The 15,764-nt window shown below is 38.8% G+C and overlaps 2 protein-coding genes across 4 annotated transcripts in view; one reads left to right on the top strand and one right to left on the bottom strand.

Moving 5' to 3' along the window:
- LOC119504636 (centromere protein P) overlaps positions 1–11,201 on the bottom strand; it is a 304,258-nt gene extending 293,057 nt beyond the window's left edge. Inside the window, exon 1 of the mRNA XM_037796963.1 lies at positions 11,070–11,201. Coding sequence (XP_037652891.1) covers positions 11,070–11,176 — 107 coding nt within the window. The 5' untranslated portion in view covers positions 11,177–11,201. The remainder of the gene's footprint in view (positions 1–11,069) is intronic.
- Positions 11,202–11,611: 410 nt separating this feature from the next.
- NOL8 (nucleolar protein 8) overlaps positions 11,612–15,764 on the top strand; it is a 33,013-nt gene continuing 28,860 nt past the window's right edge. The window contains exons 1-4 of one of the 3 annotated variants that reach the window (XM_037797409.1): positions 11,612–11,826; positions 12,911–13,096; positions 13,623–13,685; positions 15,092–15,170. In XM_037797409.1, coding sequence (XP_037653337.1) covers positions 12,958–13,096; positions 13,623–13,685; positions 15,092–15,170 — 281 coding nt within the window. In that variant the 5' untranslated portion in view covers positions 11,612–11,826; positions 12,911–12,957. The other 2 variants (XM_037797407.1, XM_037797408.1) reach the window with 2 other exon arrangements.

Here is a 15,764-nt window from a genome sequence, read left to right on the forward strand (position 1 = left end):
ATTTTTCACAAAGTTTTATATTCTATACCATTCTGCCAAAAAATGCAATTTTAAAAAATGCATACTTCCTTAGAACACTTGGCTTCCACTTATGTCCTACAAAGTGTGCTTCTCAAACTTTGATATCCTCAGGGTTACTCAGCAGTGTGCCAAGGCATAAACAAAGTCTCAGGATGAAAGGATGGCACATTTTGGAGCTCAGTTTGACTAAATGATCAATTAAAACATGATTTTTACATTAAAATAAGTATTTTTTCAAATGGAATGCAAAAAAGAATGGGGGGATGGATAAAGGATACGGGAGCATTTGGGTTTTTTTCTTTTTATTTCTTCTCTGGAGTAATGAAAATGTTTTAAAATTGATCACAGGGATGTACGCACAACTATTGATGATACTGTGAGCCACTGACCGTATACTTTGGATGGTTTGTATGGTGTGTGAATATCTCAATAAAATTACATTTAAAAAAAAGAAATGAACTGTTGACACAAGCAACAATATGGATGAATCTCAAAAAACATGCTGAGCCAAAAAAAAAAAAAAAAAGAGTACATACTGTATGAGTCCATTTATACGTAACTGTAGAAAAGACAAATCTAATCTGTAAAGACAAAAAAAAAAAGATTAGCAGTTGCCTGGGGAGGAGAGGGGAGGAGATTGGGAAGAGGCACAAGGGAACTTTTTGGGGTAATGGAAATATTTTCTACCTTGATTGCAGTCATGGTTACATACGTGCATGTATTTGTCAAAATGCACCAAAAAGTACCCTTAAAATAGGTTCATTTGATTGATGTGTAATCACATAAAACAAAATACCATGGATACCTCGGCAAAAAGAAAAAGGCAGTAATAGAGTAATTGAGGCACAAAAAACAAAACACATCCAGAAACCAAATGGTTAAAAGGCAGAAGTAAATCCTTCTTTACCAATATGAAAAGATGATCAACATCATTAGACATTAAAGAAATGCAAATTAAAGTTACAATGACATACCACTCCACAACCACTACAATAGCTATTATTTTTTTTATCTTCATTTTATTGAGATATATTCACATACCACGCAGTCATACAAAACAAATTGTACTTTCGATTGTTTACAGTACCATTACATAGTTGTACATTCATTACCTAAATCAATCCCTGACACCTTCATTAGCACACACACAAAAATAACAAGAATAATAATTAGAGTGAAAAAGAGCAATTGAAGTAAAAAAGAACACTGGGTACCTTTGTCTGTTTGTTTCCTTCCCCTATTTTTCTACTCATCCATCCATAAACTAGACAAAGTGGAGTGTGGTCCTTATGGCTTTCCCAATCCCATTGTCACCCCTCATAAGCTACATTTTTATACAACTGTCTTCGAGATTCATGGGTTCTGGGTTGTAGTTTGATAGTTTCAGGTATCCACCACCAGCTACCCCAATTCTTTGGAACCTAAAAAGGGTTGTCTAAAGTGTGCGTAAGAGTGCCCATCAGAGTGACCTCTCGGCTCCTTTTGGAATCTCTCTGCCACTGAAGCTTATTTCATTTCCTTTCACATCCCCCTTTTGGTCAAGAAGATGTTCTCCGTCCCACGATGCTGGGTCTACATTCCTCCCTGGGAGTCATATTCCACGTTGCCAGGGAGATTCACTCCCCTGGGTGTCTGATCCCATGTAGGGGAGAGGGCAGCTATTATTTTAAAAACTGAAAATAACAATGTTGGTGAGGATGCAGAAAAATAGGAACCATCATATGTTATAATTAGGAATAGAAAATGGTACAGTCGTGGTGGAAAATATTTTGGGGAGTTCCTCAAAGTGTTAAACTTAGAATTACTATATCACCTGGCAATTCCATGCCTGGTGAAAGAGTTGAAAGCAGGGACGCAAACAGATATATGTACAGGAATGTTTATCACAGCATTATCCACAATACCAAAAGGTGACAGCAACCCAAAGTTTTCAATTTCCTGGCTTCCAAAACAAATGCCATGCAATGGGTTGGCTTAAACAATAAACATGTACTGGCTCACAGTTTTCAGGCTAGGAGAAGTCCAAAATTGAAGCCATCATCAAGGCGATGCTTTCTCCAGAAAATGGTGGCATTTTGGAGCTGGCTGCTAGCAATCCTTGGTCATAGGCTCCTATGTCAAATGGCAGCCTCTCCTGGCCTCTCCCTTCTGTTCTGGGTTCTGTTCATTTTCAGCTCTGGCTGCTCCCTCTGTGGCTTTCTCTCTGTCCGAATTTCATTCTGCCTAAAAGCACTCCAGTAACAGGATTAAGACCCATTCTGATTGGGCTGGGCTGCACTTTAACTGAAGTAACCTCATAAAAAGGTCTTACTTGCCATGGGTTCATACCCACAGGAATGGATTTAATTTAAAAACATGTTTTTCTGGGGGTACATAGCTCTAAACCACCACTACTGTCCATCAACATATGACTAGATAAACAAAATCTAGAAAAAGAAGTAAAATCTGATACATGCTACAACATGGATGAACCTTGAAGACATCATTTGAACGAGGAAGCCAGACACGAAGGACAAATATTGTATGAGTTCTCTTACGCGAAATTCTTAGAATAAGCAAATTCAGAGATAGAAAGAAAAATAGTGGTTACCAGGGATATGGAGGGAGGAATGGGGAGTTATTGCTAAATGAATATGCGTTTTGGTTTGAGATGATGAAAAATAGTCTGGAAATAGATAGTGGTGAAAGTTGCACAGTATTGTCAATGTACTTAAGGTCAAGGAATTGTCCATTTTGAGTGAATAAAGTGATTTTTATGCTATGTGTATTTTACCATAATTAAAAATAAATTAATTATAAATACACATAAAAATCAATGATCTGCTTGCATGCTAAAAACTACAAAAACATTATGAAAGAAATTAAAGACCTAAATAAATGGAAGGACATCATGTGTTCACGGATTGAAAGAATTATTATTAAAAAGTCAAAACTACATAAAGCATATACAGATTCAATGGAATCCCTATCAAAATTCCAGCAACCTTTTTGTAGACATAGAAAAGCCAACCATTAAATTCATATGGAACCTCAAGAGGTGCTGAATAACCAAAATAATCTTGATAAAGAACGAAGTTGGAAGACTCACACTTTCCAATTTCAAAACTTACTACAAAGCTACAGCACTCAAAATGAGGTTGTAATGACATAAAAACAGACATATAGACCAGTGGAAAATAACTGAAGGTTGGAAATAAACCCACACATTTATAGTCAACTGATTTTAGACAAAGGTTCTTTATATATTATGACTATTAAACCCTTATCAGATAAATGGTTTCCAAATCTTCTGTCACATTCTGTAGGTTGTCTTTTCACTTTCTTGATAATGTTTTTTGATGCACAAAAATTTTTAATTTTGATGACATCAATTTTGTCTGTTTTTTCTTTTGTTGCTTATGTTTTTCGTGCAAAATCTAAAAATCCATTGCCTACTGCAAAGCCCTGAAGAGATTTTCCTATGTTTTCTTGTAACGGTTTTATAGGATTAGCTATTATATTTAGGTCATTGATCCATTTTGAATTAATTTTTGTATATGGTAAGAGATAGGGGTCCACATTCATTGTTTTGCATGTGGATTTCCTTTTGTCCCAACACCATTTGTTAAAGACTACTCTTTCCTGCTTACTGCATTTGGAGGCAGTCAAATCTCAGCTGGCTCCAGCAAAGGAGTAAAAGCTGTGGGAAATACGGTGTAGCCACTGAGACCATGAGGTGGGGGCTATCTCCTGGCATTCAAGCTGGAAACAAGTTAAGGAACAGAAGGCTCTGAGTCTAAACTCGAACAATAACACATCAAAATATCAAAGTCTCCAGGTTGCAACAAGAGACCACAAAACACACAGAGAAGCACAAAGTGATGGACTGTGCAAAGGTAAAGCATTAGAACCCATCAATGAGAGGACCAGGACTGGACATATCCAAGACTTTAAAAAAAAATTGTTCTAAATATATATGCTCAAAGAGCTAAAGGAAAATATGGTCAAAGAACTAAAAGACTTTAGGAAAACAAGAGATGTAAAATATAATATCCACAAAGAGGTAGAAATTATGAAAAGGAACCAAACAGAGCTGAAGAAGCAATAACAGAAATAAAAAATTCCCTAGGGATTCAAAAATCCTAAATAAAATACCAGCAAACTGAAACCAACAGCACATTAAAAGAATTATACACAACAATCAAGTGGGATTTATCCCAGGAATACAAGAGTGGTTCAACATAAGAATATCAATTAATGTAATACACTACATTAACAGACGGGAAAAAACCCCACATGATCATCTCAGCTGATACAGAAAAGGCACATGACAAAATCTAGTACCCCTTCTTGATAAAAACACCAAGAAAGCTAGGAATAGATGGAAATACCTTCAACATGATAAAGGGCATACACGAAAAACCCACAGCTAACATCATACACAATGGTGAAAGACTAAAAACTTTCCCACTAAGATCAGGAACAAGAAACAAGAACCCATATACACCAAGCTATTCAACATTGTACTAGAAGTTCTAGCCAGAGCAACTAGACGAGAAAAAGAAATGAGTGTGCCAGTTTGGATATATTATATACCCTCAAAAGCCATGTTCTTTAATGCAATCTTGTGGGGGAAGATTTATTAGTCTGTTGATTACGGTGGAAATGCTTGATTAAATATTTCCATGGAGATGTGGACCCCACCCAATCAGGGAGGGTCTTAATTAAGTCACTGGAGTCCTACAAGAGAGCAGACAGAAGGAGCTCCAAGCAGCTGAGGGAGACTTGGAAAGACGCTGGCTGACACTTTGAGATGCCTGGAGACATCTGGAGATGGTAGCCAAGAGTTTGCTCTGGAGAAGGTAAGAGAGGACCCCCAACGCTTAGATGCACAGAAGTTGAAGAAGCTAAGACAGACAAGCCCGGAGACATTTTGGAGAAAGCCATCTTGAAATGCAACCCAGGAGCAAAGGACCAGCAGACACCAGCCATGTGCCTTCCCAGCTAACAAAGGTGTTCCGGACACCATCAGCCTTTCTTCAGTGAAGGTATTCTCTTGTTGATGCCTTAGTTTGGACACTTTTACAGCCTCAGAACTGTAAATTTGTGACCCAGTAAAGTCCCTTTACAAAAGCCAATCCATTTCTGATATTTTGCCTAATGGCAGCATTAGCAAACCAGAACAAAGAGGAATCCAAATTGGGAAGGAAGAAGTAAAACTCTCCATTTGTGGCTGACATGATCCTATATTTAGAAAAATCCTGAAAAATCTACAACAAAGCTACTAGAGCTAATAAATAAATTCAAATTAAAAAAAAAATTGGATTGTACATTAGGAATCCTAATGTAAAGCATGGACTATAATTAATAGAATTATAATAATCTTCTTTCACTAATTGTAACAAATGTACCACACTAAGGCAAGGTGTTAACAACGGGACAGGGGTATACATGGGAACTCTGTTATTTTCTACATGATTTTTCTTTAAACCTATAAATTCTCTACTAAAAATATAAATAAATATAATAAATGAATTCAGCAAAGAGTTGGGGTACAAGATCAACAAGCAAAAATCAGTGGTGTTTCTATACACTGACAATAAATGACTTGGAACAATCTGAAAAGAAAATCAATCAATATATACCTTTTATAATAGCAGATAAAGGAATAAAATATCTAGGAATAATTTCCCAATAATGTAAAGGGCTTGTACACAGAAAACTACAAAACACTGCTGAAAGAAATAAAAGTACCTAAATAAATGGAAGAACATTCCATGTACATGAATTGGAAAACTAAATATTGCTTACCCAAAGTGATTTACAGATTCAAGGTAATCCCAATCAAAATTCCAACAGCCTGCTTTGCAGAAATAGAAAAGGCAATCATCAGATTTATTTGGAAGGATAAGGAGCCCCAAATAGCCAAAACCATGCTAAAAAGAAGAACAAAGTTGCATTGCTCACACTTTCTGTTTTCAAAACTTACTATAAAGCTACAGTAACTAAAACAATATGGTACTGGCACAAGGACAGATATATAGACAAATGGAATAGAACAATGAGTTCAGAAATAAACCCTTTCATCCATGGCCAGCTGATTTTTGACGAGGGTGCCAAGGCCACTCAATGAGGAAAGAATAGTTTCTTCAACAAATGGAGCTGGAAAAACTGGATATCCCCATGCAAAAGAATGAAAGTAGAACCCGTCCTCTTGCCATATGAAAAAAATTAACTCTAAATGGATCAATGTTCTAAACATAAAAGCTGAAACTATAAAACTGTTAGAAGAAAGCAAAGGGGAACACATTCAGGACCTAGTATTTGGCAACGGAGTCTTAGCATTTACATCAAAAGCACAAGGAACAAAAGAAAAAATAGATAAATTGGCCTTCATCAAAATAAAAAACTTTGGGGCATCAAAGGAAATTATGAAGAAAGTGAAAACAGAACTTACAGAAGAGAAGAAAATATTTGGAAACTATATTTATGATAAGGGTTAATATCCAGAACACATAAAGAACTACACCTCAAAAACAAAAAGACAAAGAACCCAATTTAAAATGGGCAAAGGATTTCAAAAGACATTTTTCAAAATAAGATATACAAATGGCTAATATGCACATGAAAAGGTATTCAACATCATTAGCATTAGAGAAACACAAATCAAATCCACAATGAATGACTGTTACGTAAGAAGAAAAGAAAAGAAAAGCGTTGGAGAGAATGTGGAGAAAGGGACCTTGGTACATTGTTGTGGAATGTAAAATGGTGCAGGCCCTTTGGAAAATCATTTGGCATTTCATTAAAAAATTAAACATAGAACTACCATATGATCCAGCAACCCCATTTCTAGATATATACCAAAAGGAATTGAAAACAGGGACTCAAACAGGTATTTGTACACCATTGTTCATGGTGGCATGCACAATAGCCTAAAGGTGGAAGGAACCCAAGCGGCCATCAACAGACAAATGGAAAAAAAATGTGGCATACATACATAATGTAAGTGTGAAATGCTAACACACGCTACTAAATGAACATTGAAGACATCATGCCGAGTGAAATAAGTAAGACACAAACGGGCAGATATTGTATGAATTCCACTTATATGAAATGGCTAGAATATGCAAATGCATAGACATAAAGTAGACTTCAGGTGGGGGGAATTAATGTGTATTTAATGCATAAAGAGTGCAGTGCTTCTGTTTGGGGTGATGGAAAATTTCTGATACCAGATGGTGAGCAGTGTAGCACAACACTGTGAAAGTGATTAATCCCAATGAATTGTATGATTGGGTGTGGTTAAGATGTTCATGTTGTATTAAGTTTTCACAAATAGAGAGACAAACTAAAGAAACAATATCAACTTAATGCAATAGGCAATACTGGATTGCATCTAATAATGGAGGAGCAACTGTCTAAAATACATTATTGGGATGTATGAAAAAATTGGAACATAGACTAAGCTTTATATCAACATTAAATTTTCTGAACTTGTAAACTTTACTTAAGGAGAAACAAAAGTGAATATTCTTGTTCTTAGGAGAAGGATTTGAACATATTAAATGTTCAAGAGCATAATGCTTACAACCTACTCTCATGTTTAGAAAATACATAGAATAAATACATAGATTAAGTGGATAGATGGGTTGACAGATGGATAGATAACATGGCAAATACTGCAAAATTAAAAATTTGAAGAAATATGGAATCTGTGGGGTGGGGAGATAATGCTGGAGTTCTCTGTATGGGTTTTATACTATAGTTGCAACTGTCCTGTTACGTTTGAAATTATTTTGAAACAAATAAAAGAAAGCAATTACAGGAAACCAGGAAGGGGGCAGGGTGGGGGGATGCCTTTCAGGAGAATGGGGAGTTATTGCTTAAAGGGTACATTAAGAATTTCCATTTGCAGTGATGAAAAAGTTTGGGTAATGAATGTTGGAGATGGTAGCACACTATTGAGACTGTAATTGACACCACCGAATTGAATGCTTGCAAGTGAATAAAATGGGAAATTCTGAGCTATATGTATATTACTATCACAAGAAGTAAACATGTATGTGTATATACATGTATGTATACATATACATATACATACACATACACATACATACTCATACACAGGTCCCAATCCTCCTCCTCCACTGGTGGAAAAAATATTAATATTAAGCCAAACACCTTTGTCTGACATTTGTCCCACTTTCCCAACTTGATCATTGAATAGTTCCAGATTATATGAATAATCTACTCTACTATCCTGGGCTACTAAGGACATCTGTAGCCAGTAAAGAAATCATTTTGCCCCATACTATAATACAGGGCTTCTCAAAACTTCAAGTTGCAGGCATATCGTCTGGGGATCTTGTTAAAAGGCAGATTCTGATCTAAGGTCAGGGGTGGGGCTGAATGCTCTATTTCTAACAAATTCCTACAGGATGCTGAGGCTTCCAATCTGTGGAGCACACCTGGAGTTGCCAGGGCATGTAACATACCTACTCTTTCACTTGAGGGGAAACCCTCATGCCCTGTTTGCCTGTTTCCCTCTCCTTTTTGCCAGTCACAGGTTACTTTACTGTCATGACTCCATTTAACAAGCATGCAAGCCTTTTCTTTAGATCTCTTCCTCCTTCCCACTTTTTACCAGGAAAATCTCATTCTCTCTGCCAATCAAACTAGTTTTGATTGATAAAATGAAGACAGTTTTAGCTTTCAAGCAGTTTGCATGTTTGAGACGATACATACATAACTAACTTAGAACTTTCTCTCTCCCTCTCCTTCAATAAAGCCAAGTGTCTGGGCTTTGAAGTTAGGTTCCTGGGTTCCAGGCCAGCTCTGGCATTTCCTTTCTCTGAGACCTTGTGCAAACTACTGCACTTCACTTCTCGGAGCCTCTGAGCATTGTGACTTTAAAACCGAGTTAACCGTTCTGGGGATGCCCAGAAATGACTATGGTCTGTTAATTTCTGATGGTTGTAGTAGGAACAAGTTCACTGAAATGTTGCTATATTATGTAACTTTCTTGGGGTAAAGTAGGAACATGTTGGAAGTTAAGCAGTTATCTTAGGTTAGTTGTCTTTTTCTTACTCCCTTGCTATGGTCTCTTTGAAATGCTGTTTTATTGTATGTTTGTTTTCTTTTTAACTTTTTTTTTCATACAGGTGATTTGAAAAAAGAAGGGAAAGTTAAAAAAAAAAAAAAAAAAAAAAAAAAGAAAAAAGACAAACAAGGGGAAAAAAAAAAAAAAAAGATGTAGTGCCCCCTTGAGGAGCCTGTGGAGAATGCAGGGGTATTCGCCTACCCCACCTCCATGGTTGCTAACATGACCACAGACATAGGGGACTGGTGGTTTGATGGGTTGAGCCCTCTACCATAAGTTTTACCCTTGGGAAGACGGTTGCTGCAAAGGAGAGGCTAGGCCTCCCTGTATTTGTGCCTAAGAGTCTCCTCCTGAATGCCTCTTTGTTGCTCAGATGTGGCCCTCTCTCTCTGGCTAAGCCAACTTGAAAGGTGAAATCACTGCCCTCCCCCCTACGTGGGATCAGACACCCAGGGAAGTGAATCTCCCTGGCAACGTGGAATATGACTCCCAGGGAGGAATGTAGACCTGGCACCGTGGGACGGAGAACATCTTCTTGACCAAAAGGGGGATGTGAAAGGAAATGAAATAAGCTTCAGTGGCAGAGAGATTCCAAAAGGAGCCGAGAGGTCACTCTGGTGGGCACTCTTATGCACACTTTAGACAACCCTTTTTAGGTTCTAAAGAATTGGGGTAGCTGGTGGTGGATACCTGAAACTATCAAACTACAACCCAGAACCCATGAATCTCGAAGACAGTTGTATAAAAATGTAGCTTATGAGGGGTGACAATGGGATTGGGAAAGCCATAAGGACCAAACACCACTTTGTCTAGTTTATGGATGGATGTGTAGAAAAGTAGGGGAGGGAAACAGACAGACAAAGGTACCCAGTGTTCTTTTTTACTTCAATTGCTCTTTTTCACTCTAATTATTATTCTTGTTATTTTTGTGTGTGTGCTAATGAAGGTGTCAGGGATTGATTTAGGTGATGAATGTACAACTATGTAATGGTACTGTAAACAATCGAAAGTACAATTTGTTTTGTATGACTGCGTGGTATGTGAATATATCTCAATAAAATGATGATTTAAAAAAAAAAAAAAAAAAAAAAAAAAAAAAAAAACCGAGTTAACAATTTGCACCTGCCTCAGAGGCCTGTCACAGGTCTTAAATGCTATCATGCACAGAAATCCCTTTGCATTTCCCAGTCTGGCACTTAGTAATCAACGGACATTAGCTATTACTAGCAACAAAGACCTTGTTATGATGCTATTGCCCTGAGGCAGATATCACTCTCTTGTAACAGCTACCTATTCCTGTATGCACTACAGGGAGTGCCCCTCTTTACCTTAGAGCAATGCCTCTTGAACTACAGATCTTTGACAACTACCTTCCCAGCTTTTGCCAAATCAACTTCAATTTTTATTCGAATTATTTCTCAAAGGAAATTACATGTCACCATCATAAACTAAATATCAGTATTCCTTGCTATAGCAGGTGACCCACAAAAACAAATACCACAAAACTGAGTTACTAAATCCTAACTAGGCAATGCTGCCTCCCAAAGGCAAGCTCAACTAGGTAACGGGATGAGCAAAACTTTCTCCTAGATAGTTATCAGCAACAGAAAAGAGAACTGAGAGAAAATCAACTTTCTCACTGCTATCATGGAGTTAATATATTGCAATGCGCTTAGCCCAGGGCTTCACATACAGTGCTCAGCAACTGTTGGCCATAATTACGACAGACTCAGAAAATATTTTCAGCCCGCCTTTGGGGACACCCCATGCTGCTGTACTCAGCACAGCGCCTGGTCTGCAGCAGGTGCAGGGCAGTGTCTGTGGAGGAGCACACACACGGAGGTACTAACGCGGAAGACGCCGGTCAGCTGAGTCCGGAGGAAGAGCACACAGGGCAGCTAGCAGGGCGAAGGCGGTGGGTGCACAGAAGGCCGCCGGGATGGGGACGGTGGGGGCAGGCACGTACCGAGTTCCGGAGGTCTCTCCCTGGGGCCCCGGCGGCTCCCCGCAGGCCCGCCTCAGGACTGCTATCTCAGCTTCCAAGGCGCGGACCTCGGCCCACTCGGCCTCCATGCTGCAGCGGTGACAGAAAAGCCCCCCTACCACCCTCCCGGCGTCCACAGCCCGCCCCGACTGACGCGCGCTGGCCGGGCGCTTCAAGCCTCGCGCGCGCTCCTAGCGCGGACCATCTCCCAAGCTCGGCAAGGGGAGGCTCGTGACTCTCCCATCAGAAACTGGAACCCACGCTTTCACTGTTGCCCAACATCATTTGCTTTCTGGTAAAAGTTTCTATCGCTGCCTCTAAGTAGTCTTTACACTTTCTAGAAAGTTGATTCCTTCCAACCCGAAGCCCAAGGGGACCGCGGCAACCCTGCTCTGGCGGCGCCTTGGAACAACCCGGAATATACGTCACGGAGGAAGAGGCGGTTCCGGCACCACGTGAACGGAAGCTGCTGTTTGTTTTTCTTCCTCTGTTCTCGCTTCCGCCAGCCGAGTATTGAAGTCGATGGAGATAAGGCGGTGAACTGCTTCAGCAGGGATGAGGGAATTTGGGTTTGGGTTTTTTTGTGGTCGCTGAGGGGGAAGGTGGCAGAGGCCTCAAGGTAGTGCAAAGAACGGAAAGGAAAGCTAGAGCACGCGAGAACTGAGTGTTGTAACGGAACCCTAGGAGTCGGGGTTGGAAATCGAGTGGGAAGAAAGAGAAAATGCGCTGCTTGAGGCAGGTGACTAAAAGCTGAGGGCCTAAGTGGGGCTGGTTCTGAAAATCCGCGTGGTGAGGAATGTGAAGGGACGGGCCATTCGGCATAGCCTTTCTGGTCGCTACTTTGGATCTTCTCTGAGGAAGAAGGCTGAGTGGGTAGGTTGGCTTTGAGTTTCTGGGCGCTGGTTTTAGCATCTGTCAACCCCTGGGGAAGGGCGGGATGGGAGCCGAGATGAAAGAACTCATGATTTACTTCAAATCTCAGTACCTCTGGAAAAGCTTTGCTGCCCCGCCCTGCCAATGCAAAAACTTTCGGATAGATTTATCTTATATTAGGACGGTGTAGTATAGTATTGAGAGTGCTAGGATCTGATCCTTGGCTCCCCCCGCTAATTTTTTACGTGGCATTCGGAAAGGGACTTAACCCGCTCCGATCCTGTTTGCTCATCTGAAAAATAGGAATACTACTAGTACTACTAGTACGTTCGGGTGTGAATTAAATGAGAAGATGCGTACAAAGTACTTAATACAGTGCTTGCATATAGTAAATACAAGTACAGAGTAAATGCACTACTAACATAAATCTGTATTCACCACAGTTTTCAGTTGCTCTTGTGCCCGGACAATTCTTTGCATACAGTTCTATCCATAAGTCATGGTATTGTATTGCAGCATTTGTTTATGTCGCACATGATTGAGTAGCTCCAGGATGGAGACCTGTCTTATCTTTTAGCATATTATCTGCCACGTAGTGTTTTTGCCAGTCTTTAATTAAGTGAATGAATGTTTGAATGAACAAAGGAAAAATAACTAACAACATGAATAGGTAAAGGAGGAGGAGTAGAATGTAATGTTGTGGTTATTTGGAGGGAAAACATTTGCCTGTACTTTCGTATGTGAGTGTGTAGGGGGGCTGTCTGAAAGTACATTCCTGGAAAATGTGGGGCTTGAACACAACCGGGACTAAAATTTGGAAAGAATACACTAGGGAGTGAAATACAAGTCTGTATACCAATTTGGCGTAGAAGGTTCCGAGAATGGAGTCTTTTGTTAGATTTAAGAAGAACCGAGTAGAAAAACTCTTTTTTTTTCCCCTCTGCATATAGAAAACTGTTTTTCCCACTAGAATACACTGAGTGTATGCCCAGTCTTCATGAAAGCCAACAAAGAAACAAAGCGCCTTTTTGTGGGCGGCCTTGGCCAGGCTATTTCCCAAGCAGACCTACAAAATCAGTTGAGCAGATTTGGAGAAGTTTCTGATGTGGAGATCATCACACGAAAAGATGAGCAAGGTATATTGATAGTCTTTCTCTTGGTGGTTAAAGGCAGACATTATGCACATCAAGTATTATAAAATAAAGGAATCCCAGAGATGAATGTTAGCTCTGTAAATGGAAAGTGATGTGGGTGCAGTCTCCCCATTCCCACCCTCACCCCCACCTCATGCCCCGGAGTTGTAACATATGTTGGGGAACTTGACCAAAGCTACGTTTCTGAAATCAGAGAAGACCTAAATTCCAAAGCACATCTGATTTCTGAAATGTACAATTTAAGGTTTGCAAAGCTAACATTCTAACTTTGACTGATTAAGTGTCCTGCTAAGTAGGATATCACTAACATACAAAGAATCAAGATGTTTCCTTTACTGACAACTTGACTTTTTTTTTCCTTATTCCTTTTGGAATATTTTGATAATCATAACCAGTGAAATTTTCTTTGAAAGTGTTTCTGAGAGATCACTTTTTAAATTTAGAAACTTAATCATTTTTACATTGTTCTCTGGGTAAGAGTTTAAAATAATTTTTTTTTTTTTTTTAGGAAACCCCCAAAAAATCTTTGCATATGTCAACATCAGAGTATCAGAAGCAGATCTGAAAAAATGTAAGATTGTTGTATGTTTTCTATACTGTTTGCCAATTGATGTCATGTGTAACTTGATCAGGTGAATTCCAGTATCCTACAGTCAGCAGGTTTAGGTTGAGGTCCAGGTCCATCCCTTGTGGCTTCAGCACATATGTGGTAGTACAGGATAGATGTGTTAAAACTTGTATTCTCAAATATTTTGGAAAAGGGACCAAATTTTCATAGTAACTGCCTGTTACATGTGTACTACTGGATATTATGCCATACTTTCCCACTCCAATGTGGTCATTTCTTAGGCAGCAGTTCAGTCTTTGAAATGCTGTTAGAAGAAGGGCTGCAGAATACGCCCTTGTTAAGACTGGATTAACTCCTTGAAATCGTGACATCTCTAACAATAAAGTTAGTAAAGCTGAGCGCAGACAGTGGCCTGCAGTGAAGAAGGAGGTGGAGATAATTCACACTGCCACTGATGCATTCATATATTCTAATTATTTGGAGGCTAGAGAGTCAAAAGACACTGAAAAGTAAATAAAGGGAATAAGCTAATAGAGAAAGAGAGTTATCAGCCTTTGATAATTTCGTTCCAAAATGATTTGCTTTGTTCTGTTGCTCAGATGAGGAAGTACGTATGACAAATATGAAGTTGTGGTTAAGAACACATCAACTCTGCTCTGTATATAGTCTGTGGGAAGTTATTTAAATTTTTAAACTCCAGTTTGCTTATCTGATAAATGATGATAAGGTAGTACTCACTTCATAATATCACTGTGTTAAAATAAATAATGCATCTGTATGTAGTGCAGTACCTAGCACATAGAAAATATCATTAGCAGTTATTAAGGAAGCTGGGAGCAAATATTCAAAAAAAATAAACTTTTAGGACATAGCAGTTAAAGCACAATTCAGTCATTTGCAGCTAATTCCTTGGCAAGTTATAGTTATTACTGGTGTGAGGTGCTACAGGATTCCGAAGTGTCCTCTGTTTCACCCTAAAATGATCACATTTATGTTTTATAGGTAAAATATGGGAAATAACAATGAAGTAATAAATAAATGTCAGTTATTCACCAGGGGTTCCAGATACTGCTTTGTAACAAATAACAAACAAATGTTGACTTACAGTTGATACATTTGTCTCACTCAAACCTTCCAGTAGTACCGAGATAGGGAGGGTAAGGCCCTTCCTCCCTACTCAGCTGAGAGTGGATAAGCAACTTTCCATCTGTAGCTGGTACATGGTAAAGATGAGACGTGAACCTAGGCCATCTCTCTCCAAGTCTGTTTTCTTTCCTCTCTTCCCTTTCCTCTCTGTTTCATTGTGAGAAACAGGTCTATTTTTCTTGATACCAAAACAGTTAGGAAAAGGACATGCTGAAACTTATTTGCATTGCCATGTACTTGGGTAATAATTATTTATTTTATAGGTATGTCTATTTTAAATAAAACAAAATGGAAAGGAGGAACCCTACAAATTCAACTAGCAAAAGAAAGCTTTTTGCACAGGTAAGATTTGCTACACATGGATTTAAACCCTATCTTTTTATATTGTAAATGGTTTTATGTATTCACTTATTTGATTTAAATTTAGAAAGTATTGTATTATTTATTGCATTCTTAGTGAATTTAGGCATTACAAATAAAGCTGAACGCCCTCTCAACTCCACCTCCCTCCCACCCCAGACCCTATCATAAAAGATAATTCAGTGTATTTAATATGTATATTAACCCATTAAAAAAGATACACTTATTTCATCTTTTTTAACATAGCCTATTTTGGTGAGAAATTTTGTGTTAAATATGTTATGGCAATAAAAAGATAATATAAAGTTTAAAAACAAGATGAAAGAGTGTACAAGTTGAAAGGGGAAAATTGAAAAGCTGGGACATTTGGTGGGAGCAGGGTGGGGGTATGGGAGTGGACGTGAGGGATTAGGACGACTGGAATGGGTCAGTCAGGAGGGGCAAAACTCCATTCTCTATTGTAATAGCTGTGATAATAAAGCCTTACACTGCTCTACAGATCTCTAGTACTCAGTTGCCTGCAATGGGTACTGGCTAAGTAAATTATGATATATATAGTAGTATGTTGTATAGCCA

This window comes from Choloepus didactylus, chromosome 10, assembly GCF_015220235.1.
Source record: "Choloepus didactylus isolate mChoDid1 chromosome 10, mChoDid1.pri, whole genome shotgun sequence".
Lineage (NCBI taxonomy): Eukaryota > Metazoa > Chordata > Mammalia > Pilosa > Megalonychidae > Choloepus > Choloepus didactylus.